A 10,810-nucleotide genomic window follows, 5' to 3' on the forward strand; every position below is an offset into this window, starting at 1 on the left:
GAGCCACTACGCCACCACATACAGCTAGTCACAGCTTTTAAAGGTAACTCAAAAATCTACACTGGTAGATATACCAAAGAGGTGGTGTTTTACCAAATTAGAATTACCCTTACAAGCTGCAAGGTGCAGTCTCTAGAGAAGACCTATCAGAGGTGCAAAAGAAGTCTCAAGGTGAAAAGATCCATGGGCATGTGTACCAAGACTTTTGAGAATCACTAAAAGAGAAACACCTTGTGGTGAAGAGTCTAAGACACAGGATTGATTTCAGATGAGAATTCACTAGTGACTCACTAGCTTGCACAGTCCTTCTTAGATTATTAAATAGATTACAACTATAGGTACTGAGCCAAGCTGAAGTCACCACTGCAGATGCCTAAATCAACTATTTTAATAAACTGATCACCAACTGTTAAAAAAATTAAGTTCAGGGCTGCGGTTGTAGCTCAATGGTAGAGCGTTCACCTAGCATGTGAAAGCAGTAGGTTTGATCCTCAGCACTACATAAAAATAAATAAAAGTATTTTAAAACTTAAGTTCAAACACATAAGAATAAGAAATACTGTGGACACTCTTGTATAAAATCAGGGCTGGAGGAGGAGGTGGAAAATGAACCCCGGTACTTACTTCTAGAAATAGAATAAAGTGCCGGGTGTGTAGGTGGGTGGGAGGGAGGAGCAAGCGGACAGATGAACAGAAGGAGCAGAGAACTTCCAGACAACACCAAGGGTGCATAACATGGGCCTCCTCTCAATCTTAAGAGATGACAAAATCCACTCAAATGTGCATTCCTTGAAAGTGAAAGCTTTTTTCATGGGGACGCGTGAGCTAAGCCTCCAGGGCCCAAAGGAATCTCAGAGCCATTTGATTTAACCTGTTGTTTAAAGACAAGGAAACCAAGGTGAGGTAAACGGGTCATAACTAACCAATCAGTAAGCACCCTAGGATAAGCCATCAATTTCTAAAAGTTTGGAGCCATCACTCTTCAAATGCAAGGGTCTTGTTCACTATAAGGATTTATCCTAGAAGCTACCAAAGACAAAAGAATATTGTTTTATCACTCAAGGCCCTAGAACAAAGCTTTGACATATGAGAGGAGCAGGTATTAGAGGTGACTAGAATAGCAGGACATGTTTTATGCAGAAAGTTGTTTCTCACTCCTCCATTTCTCACTGATTTGTCTATTTTAAAATTATGATATCCTAAATAATTTAATACTTTAATAATCACACAGCTAAGGGTTCAACAATTATATGCCTGATGGATGCTTTCTGGGAATAATATAAAACTCTGGGCTAAAATAAAACTCTGAAAAGCTTTAGTCCAAAAGAGGTCAGCAAAACATCTTTAGTATTGGTTCTATAGGACAGCTGTGTTAACACTGTCAAAAAGCAGTGGAAATGTGTGCTCTTGCGAGCTGCTTGAGATTTTAAATTATCAGATTTCTTAGGATCTTATTCCTACAAAAGAAGCACCACTCTATTTCAAAAGGTGTTGATATCTTACACAGAGATGACACAGGTTTATGAGATCAAAAGAAGTCCAATAAATAAAATTCAGAACTTTTGGTTACTTATATTTTTCTTTTCTTTTTTTGTGCGGTACAGGGGATTGAACCCAGGGGTCCTCTACTGTTGAGTCACATCCCCAGCCTTTTCTATTTTTTAAGACAGGGTCTAGCTAAATTGCCCAGGTGGGCCTTGAACTTTCAATTCTCTTGCCTCAATCTCCAGAATAGCTGGGATTACAGGCATACACCACCATAACCAGATGCTTACTTATTTTCTATCTCTAATGGATACAAGTTAATCAGGCGCCATGATTTGGGAGACTCAGAAAGGGGATTGCAAGTTCAAGGCCAGCTTCAGTAACTTAATGAGACTCTGTCTTAAAAAAAATAAATAAATAAAACAGACTGGGACACTCTATGTGGTACAATACCCCTGGATTTAATCCCTAGCATCAAAATAAATAATTAAATAACATAATTTAAAAGTCTAAATTTCCAGGGCTGAGGCTGTAGCTCAGTGGAAAAGCACTTGCCTCACATGCGTGAGGCACTGAGTTCAATCCTCAGCACCACATAAAAATAAATAAAGATACTGTGTGTTCATCTACAACTAAAAAATATACATAAAAATATTTTTAAAAAGATCTAAATTTCCAGAGAAACTTGCTAAAATAAATTTTAACCTCTACTTCTTTTAGACATCAAAAGATCCAATTGCAAATCAGTATAATATATTAACCAGCAATCCTATTAGTATTCAGAAAACCCAAAGAGAGGCAGATGAAGGGAGGAAACCAAATGGTATGAATCAATATCAGCTGCCTACACTCTATTGCTGTGGCTGCAGGATCACAATGTAATACCCCAAACTCTATACATTACTACCAATTAGTTATTTAGATTTAAAAAAAAAAAAATGCACTTGTTGGGGCTGGGGATGTGGCTCAAGCGGTAGCGTGCTCGCCTGGCATGCGTGCGTCCCGGCTTCGATCCTCAGCACCACATACAAAGATGTTGTGTCCGCCAATAACTAAAAAATAAATATTAAAAAATTCTCTCTCTTTAAAAAAAAATGCACTTCTGAGCCTTAAATTATGGAAAAAATAAACACACTTTAGTATTGCCACAGAGGTACCCTAGACCACCTGTAAACAGCAGCTTATGATCAGGAATTTAAAAAGACTGCTGCCAGGGACGGGGTATAGCTCAGTCAGTAGAGTGCTTGCCTCACATGTACAACCCTGGGTTCAATCCCCAGCACCACCACCCCCCCAAAAAAAAGATTGCTTCCACCCTCTATTATCCCTGAAAGTTCTGAGGGTGAACTAGCCAATTCCCGTCAAGGCAATTTCACATACTAGCATGACCTCTGAAGAACATACTGGTCTATCAAGCAGAATTTAAAAGGGCCAACTATCTCTCTGATCACTTGGCTCCCTAATTTGGAAAAGTCCACAGGCTGCTGAACAGATCCAAAAGTCAACTTAGCAGAGAAAAGGAATCCAGGGAATTTAGAATGGATCCTCTAAGATGTCAGAGGGAGAGATAGACGCCTGAAGGTATAGCTCAGTGGTAGAACCCTTGCCTAGCATATGCAAAGATTCAATCCTCAGTGCCACCAAAAAAAGAAACAAAGAAAAAGAAAGGTGAGATATAAATTCCAAGCCTCACAATAAAAACTAATCATTGATCCATGCATGTAAAAGGCTCAGCAATGTCCAACACAAAGCAGTAATGGCAATAGGTAACATTTAATGGACATTTAACCATAGTGAGCTGGATGCAATGGTGCATACCTATAGTCCAGGGACTCAGAAGCTGAGGCAGGAGGATCAAGTTAGAGGCCAGCCTCAGAAACATGGCAAAACTCTGTCTCAAAGTAAAAAAATAAATAAAAAGGGCTGGGGGTATAGCTCAGTGGTAGAGCATCCCTGGGTTCCATCCCCAGTATCATACACACAAACACCAGCATAGCGAACCCTCAGCTACTCCCAGTCAGCAGCAGCACTAGAGAAATATTTGAAGCAAGTACCGACCTTGTCAAAGAAGTTTAATTTGGTTTTATTTTAGGTTCTCTTAACACAGGATGCCATACTTCGGATGTATTAAATGCAACAATCCCAAGGACACCTTTGAGGAATCAAAAAAAGAGGCTGAAAGAATAGATTTCAGATAAAAATTAAAGAGAAAGAGCTAAAGAAGCATCCTCGTAAAATTACAAAATCTCTGGACTCCATAGGGAAAGAGTTAACTGCCAACTTAGTAAAGCCAGAAAACTTTGGAGTGAGCACATTAGTTAAGCAATGTGAAAAATCAGCAAAACTAGTTTGCCACGAGCAGCAGTCTCCCTAAAATAGGCTCTCATTTACTTTTCATTTCTTCTGCTTTCCAGTCTCTTCTCTTTGAAGCAGTTCTTGATTAGTTTCTTTTTTAATTGCCACTTAATTGGGGAACAAAATTAGAACACTTATTTGATATCAGTGATGAGGTTTCTCTTTTCACTTCTGCTTTGATCTAGTTTTGAAAAAACAAAAGCTGAAGGGAGAAATGAAGAAAAAGGGACTAAAAAGATTTCTTCTTTCCAAGAGCTTGATGCAGTTATTAGTCATCAAGTAAACATGGACAGAACTACTTTTGGAGAATCTGAAGAAAAAAAGAAAAGCAAGTAAACATAGCTTTATAGAATTTATTTTCAAAAGCCCATTCTTTCTTCTTAAGTTTCTTCATGGGCAACAATATCTTATGATAAGGAAATGAAAAAAAAAAAAAACTTATGAGAATCCATGTCACCCTGCCCCAGGGAGAAGAGTAGGATGGAGAAGAGACATCCCTTATCAAAGAGCTCTTGACCCTTTCCTTACCAGCATCTTAATTATTACTGATGATATTATAAAATAAATTCCAAAAGGATTCTAAAAACAAAATAGTCTAATTCTTTCTTGTTCTAAAACTTTATATTTGTTAAAATCCACTGCTCAAGGCGTGCATGGTGGTACAAGGTTGTAATCCCAGTGATTTGGGAGGCTGAGGCAGGGGAATTGCAAGTTCAAGGCCAGCCTCAGCAATTAAGTGAAGTACCCAGCAACTCAAGGAGACCCTGTCTCAAAAAAAGGGCGGGGGGGGGGGGGGGGGGGGGGAGGATGGGCAGGGGCTGGGGAAGTTGCTCAAAGGTTAAGAAAAAAAAAAACAACAAGTGCTGGCGAGGATGTGGGGAAAAGGGTACACTTGTACATTGCTGGTGGGACTGCAGATTGGTGCAGCCAATTTGGAAAGCAGTATGGAGATTTCTTGGAAAGCTGGGAATGGAGCCACCATTTGACCCTTCTTGGTCTATTCCCTAAAGACCTAAAAAGAGCATGCTACAGGGACACTGCTACATCGATGTTCATAGCAGCACAGTTCACAATAGCAAGACTGTGGAACCAACCTAGATGCCCTTCAATAGACGAATGGATAAAAAAAATGTGGCATTTATACACAATGGAGTATTACTCTGCATTAAAAAATGACAAAATCATAGAATTTACAGGGAAATGGATGGCATTAGAGCAGATTATGCTAAGTGAAGCTAGCCAATCCCTAAAAAACAAATGCCAAATGTCTTCTTTGATATAAGGAAAGTAACTAAGAACAGAGTAGGGACGAAGAACAGGAGAAGAAGATTAACATTTAACAGGGATGAGAGGTGGGAGGGAAAGGGAGAGAGAAGGGAAATTGCACGGTAATGGAAGGAGACCCTCAGGGTTATACAGTGGAGGGGGTAGAGAGAGAGGAGGGGAGGGGAGGGGAGAGGTGGGGAGGGGGGAGGGTGGATGATGGGAAAGGCAGCGGAGCACAACAGACACTAGTATGGCAATTTGTAAATCAATGGATGTGTAACTGATGTGAATCTGCAATCTGTGTATGGGGTGAAGGTGGGAGTTCATAACCCACTTGAATCAAAGTGTGGAATATGATATGTCAAGAAATTTGTAATGTTTTGAACAACCCACAATAAAAAATTAAAAAAATAAAAATAAAAATAAAACACACACACACACACACACACCACTAAAAGTATCCAGAAAAAAAAAAGAAAAAAAAAAAAAAAGTTTGAGACCGACTTAGGAGACCCTGTCTCAAAATAAAGAATTAAAGGGCTAGGGATGTTAACTCAGTGGTAGAGCATCCCTGGGTTTAATTCCTAGCACAGAAAAAGGAAAAAAAAAAAAAAAATCCACTGTCAGCTGATGAGGTTTCTTTAGGAATACTTCTTAGAAAGACTTTAATTTAAAAAGGGGGAGGAGTGGCTGGGGAAGTAGCTCAGTGGTAGAGCACTTGCCTAGCATAAGAGAGACCTTGGGTTCCACCCCAAGAACTACCCCCCCCCAAAAAAGGCAAATTAAACTATGTGGATGAATCAGGAATTGCCAGAGGGATTCAGAGAGGCATAAAGATTATCTTAGTCTGACTCTAAATTTTTCAGAGTCGGGCTGGGGATGTGGCTCAAGCGGTAGCGCGCTCGCCTGACATGCGTTCGGCCCGGGGTTCAATCCTCAGCACCACATACAAACAAAAATGTTGTGTCGGCCAAAAACTAAAAATAAGTAAATAAATAAATATTTAAAAAAAAAAAAAATTTTTCAGAGTCATTTACATCAGGCAAGTTAATTGTGGGGAAAATGCTACCCTCTTTCCTCTGTTGAGTATGGGTTGGTTGGTTGGTTTGTGGTGCTGGGGATTGAACAAAGGGAATTTCTCCACTGAGTTATTTCACCAGCCGGTTTTCTTATATTTTGGGGGAACGCTGGGGATTGAACTCAGGGGCAATCGACCACTAAGCCACCTCTCCAGCCATATTTTGTATTTTATTTAGAGACAGGGTCTCACTGAGTTGCTAAGCACCTCACTATTGCTGAGACTAGTTTTGACCTGGAGATCCTCCTGCCTCATCCTCCCAAGCCGCTGGCATTACAGACATGTACCACCATGCCCGGCTTTGTTATTTTTGAGACAGATTCTTGCTAAATTGCTGAAACTGACCTCAAATTTGCAATCCTCCTGCCTCATCTTCCCAAACTGCCAGGATTACAGGTCTACAGGTGTGTGCCACCGCACCCAGCTGAGTGTTTTTTTTTTTTTTTAACAGCCATAGAAAAACTGTATACAGATCTGGGTGTGGTGGCACATGCTTACAGTCCCAGATAATCGGGAGATTGAGATGGGGGATCACTTGAGCTCGGGAAAGACTAGCCTGAAAATAGTGAGACCCTCTCTCAAAAACAAAAAAGAGAAAAGAAAAAAACTCTAGAAAGACACATAACTTTACCTATGTATATGCATACATATGTATGTATTTATACGTATGTATGAAGTTTATACTGACCAAATATTTATATTTATTTAATTTTAAAAGAAAACACTAATGACAAACGTCAAGAACTAAACTCCTACATAAAGAAACAACAAACTAGCACAGCTGCATTTCCTATTAATCCAGTGCAGGATTTCATTGGTAGAAAGCACTATGAACCCATCCTGGAAGAGATGCCTGAGAGAACAAAAGTTAGCTTTAACTGTTATTAACCTTTATTGTGTGTGGTACAATTTCAAAAGGAGAAATTTCTACCAGGTACGGTGAGAACCTGTTTTAAAATCAAAAATAAAAAAGGGCTGGATGTAGCTCAGTGGTATAGTGGCCCTGGGTTCAATCCTCAGTTACTGCGAAAACAAAACAAAAAACACTGGAGTACTTCCACAACAAATTGGAGGTTGTTTGATTTCTGTAGGCAATTGACAAAAATTTTAGTGAGGCTTAAAATGAGACTTCTTGTGAAAAAAAAAAAAAGTGTGTATATAAGGAAAAAAAAATTGAACATTTTTCCACTCAATGAGGGGAAGTGAAACTCCACTAACAATGAATCAGGCATTTGCCATTCATTTATCCAATACTCATTAATACCCACTAAGTGCCAGGCATCTGGAAGAAACAATCCCTGTTCTTGTGTACCTTATAGTCAGGGAAGAAGGACTGGACACATAAAACAAAATTTAAAAATGTTACTTACTACTGTTATGCTAAAGGTTACAAAAATACAGACTGAGATAAGAGCAGAGGACAAGATAGGGAAGATCGAGGAACAAAAGGAGAGGGAGGGGAGCTGCAATCTATGTTTATCACTTAATCTCTACAACTCTATATTAATTTCCCAAGGTCAGAGGACCAGTTCCAGAATCAGGCTTTTGAAACCAGGTTTGAATGACTCCAAAGTTTATGCTTTCCCCATTGTGGCATGTTGCTTCTTCACAAAACACTTTCCTCTGGAAAAAAATTTTTTTAAAAAAAAAATTTATTTATTTTAAATCTTTGATGGACACAACATCTTTGTTTGTATGTGGTGCTGAGGATCGAACTCGGGCCGCACGCATGCCAGGTGAGCGCGCTACCGCTTGAGCCACATCCCAAGCCCTCCTCTGGAAAATTTTTGACTCTATACCAGATTCTAAGTGCGAGAATTAGACTCTCTCCTTCAGACTGGGTTCTGTTTTTCAATTGTCACCTCATTCAAATTCATTTTTATAGATCTCTAGATTTGGGATACTAATAAAAGTAATCTGTTTGCTCAAACCATAACCACATACAGAAACAACCACCAAAAAATAAACAAAAATACACACAAAAGTTTTACTTGGTTTGGTTATAATCCACTACAAAAAAGAAAAAGAGCTGGTCATGGTGGCACACACATGTAATCCCAGTGACCCGGGAGGCTGAGACAGGAGGATCACAAGTTCAAGACCAGCCTTAGCAACTTAGCAAGAACCTGTCTCAAAATAAAACATCATATACAGGGGCTGGAGTTGTGGCTCAGCGGTACAGTGCTCGTCTAGCAAGTGCAAGCACATAAAAATAAAATAAAGGTATTGTTTCCAACTACAACTAAAAATTTTAAAAAAATACTGTACAATCAGAGAAATGAAAAGTTGTGCTGCAATTGTGTACAATGAATCAAAATGCATTCTGCTGTCATATATACCTAATTAAAATAAATAAATAAACTTTAAAAAAATTTAAAAGGCTGGGAACATAGCTCAATGGTAAAGTACCTCTGGGTTCAATTCCCAGTACCAAAAAACAGAAAAAGAATTTTCTATTATACAGATTTTTCTTTTTCTTTTTCGTTTTGTTGATGGGGATTGAACCTTTGGCCTCCAACAAGCTGAGCTCATGCTCTATCACTGAGCAATACTACCAGCCACAGCAAACAGTTTGCAGAGTGAGCCAGTTTACAGGGAACAAAATTTATTGGGGAACAAAATCTATTAAAGAACTATAGGTATCAGTCGGGGCAAGAATTCAGTTGAGAAAAATAAAAGTAATTACATAAAGAAAAAAGAAAAAGCCATACTTTCACTTCTAAAATGACTCTCACATTCTGATCTCTACTCAAGAGGGCTGCCTTTTCCCTTCTTCTGGTTCCTGCTTCCTCTTTCTCAGCTCTTCCATTCTTAGGAATACGGAACATCAAAAAAAAAAAAAAAAGGCTTTTGTTATGTTAGATCTGTGATGAGTTACAGCTACAGAATGCAGTCACAAAAATCAAACTCCGCAAGCTTCCTTTTCCTCTACATTCTTCTTGTGATTTTTTTTTGTTTGTTTTCTCTTGATACTGGGGATTGAACCCAGGAACCACTAACGACATCTCCAGTCCTTTTTTATTTTAAGACAGGATCTTGCTGATGGTCTCACTCACTAAGGTGCAGAAGCTAGCCTTGATTTTATGATCTTCCTGTCTCAGCCTCCTGTAGTGTTGGGATTAAAGGCCTGCTCCACTGCAAGTGGCTTTCTTGTGATATTTCATGCTGGTGGAAGAACAAGGAAGCTAGATCTTTCAATCTAAATTTCACTACAAGTAGATAATCAAGCATTTAAATAATCCTTTGCTATTCCACATCTACAATGTAGCAGAATAAAAATATAAAGGTTTACCCAAAGACTCAATCTACCATTACTTTCATATTCCCTGAGGGAAGGGCAAAGCAAAGAATAGGCAGTTACCGCAGATGACAAGCTGGCTATAAAAATCAGACCACCACAGATTCAGCAAAAGCTATATACGCAGAACATTCTCTCATGGCTTTCAGTTGGAAAAAAAAAAAGGTACACGTAAATAGAGAGGAAGGGTGAGTGCCAACAAAGTGAAGAAAGATTAATTAAGCTGTGGCTTACAAAGTGAAAACTGACTTGGAGAAAAAGAACTTAACACTCAAATATCTAGTGCATTTTTTTGTTCCCGAGGGAAAAATACAGTTACTAATGACAAGACTCTAAAGTACAGGATACTCAGTATTAAACCCACAGATATCAAATACTGACCAATGTTTTGAAACTTTAGGCTACTTCGCAAAGTTAACATAGCAAAGACTCTGGAAAACCTAATTATATATCGTTCAGGAAACTTACGGATTATTTGGAGCAAGATACCGTAAAAATCAAAACACCATACGGTTAATTATGCAGTGTTTATAGGGTGAGTTTATATTTGGGAATTCTCTGGCAGTGATATTTTACAACATAATTATATATATGGTTTGTATACCCTGATGAATTTCCTCATTGAATGTGAATTGCAACGAAATGTGTTATTATTCCTTCATTGATAGTCACGTTGTTCAAAAACACCTCAAGAAGTAACGTTCCCTCTCACTGTAGTTACTAGATTGACCCGTGTTGCGCCATCGAAAACCATCGTTCATCATGCTCTTTTCCACGGACGCGCCTGAAGCACACGAGTGGAACATTACACAGAACTTTTATATAATAAAAGTACTGAAGGTCTCTGGCTTTAATATACTGAGTGCCCACCCCTGGTAAATGACAAAGGCAGCAACCAATCACCAATCGAGATCCTAATGTCTTAGCCAATAAGAACATGGGGGTGGGGTTAGATTAAGCTCCCTGTGACTTCCCCGCACCCCAAAGACCCAGGTTGAGGGAGACTGGATGAAAATTGAACTCCGAGGATCTCGTTACCCCCGGTTGTAGCTGTTGTCCTCCTCGTTCTCGCAATCGCTGCAGTGTTGGTGGCCGTTTCCGTTCCCTTCCATCATCTGCGGCAACTGAGGTGCCGGCGGCTTCACTGCTGTCTCACTCTCGTCCGCCATCTTGGGTTGCGAGAGCCGGGCTCTGAGTCCCGCTACATGGGCTGCTCCTATTGGACGAAGAGCGCTTGCGCTGTAATCTGGGTTTTGTAGTTTTTATGAGGAAGGGAGCTGCCAATGGGAGCAATTCTTTTCCGAGAAACCGGAACAAGGTGAACTACA

General features: G+C 39.4%; 1 protein-coding gene across 2 annotated transcripts in view; it reads right to left on the reverse strand.

Moving 5' to 3' along the window:
• Positions 1–10,681, reverse strand: part of Nmt1 (N-myristoyltransferase 1) — a 30,560-nt gene extending 19,879 nt beyond the window's left edge. Inside the window, exons 1-2 of one of the 2 annotated variants that reach the window (XM_046442742.2) lie at positions 10,521–10,655; positions 625–871 (exon numbers count right to left, since the gene is read on the reverse strand). Coding sequence is in view for 1 of the 2 variants with exons in the window: in XM_046442741.2 (XP_046298697.1) it covers positions 10,521–10,651 (131 nt within the window). In the remaining variant the exon portion in view is untranslated. Of the gene's footprint in view, positions 1–624; positions 872–10,520 lie in introns of both variants that reach the window. The other variant, XM_046442741.2, reaches the window with a different exon arrangement.
• Positions 10,682–10,810: the final 129 nt, after the last annotated feature.

Source organism: Marmota monax, unplaced genomic scaffold (assembly GCF_021218885.2).
Source record: "Marmota monax isolate L192 unplaced genomic scaffold, Marmota_monax_Labrador192_F-V1.1 WCK01_AAM20220418_F8-fsc00205, whole genome shotgun sequence".
Classification (NCBI taxonomy): Eukaryota; Metazoa; Chordata; class Mammalia; order Rodentia; family Sciuridae; genus Marmota; species Marmota monax.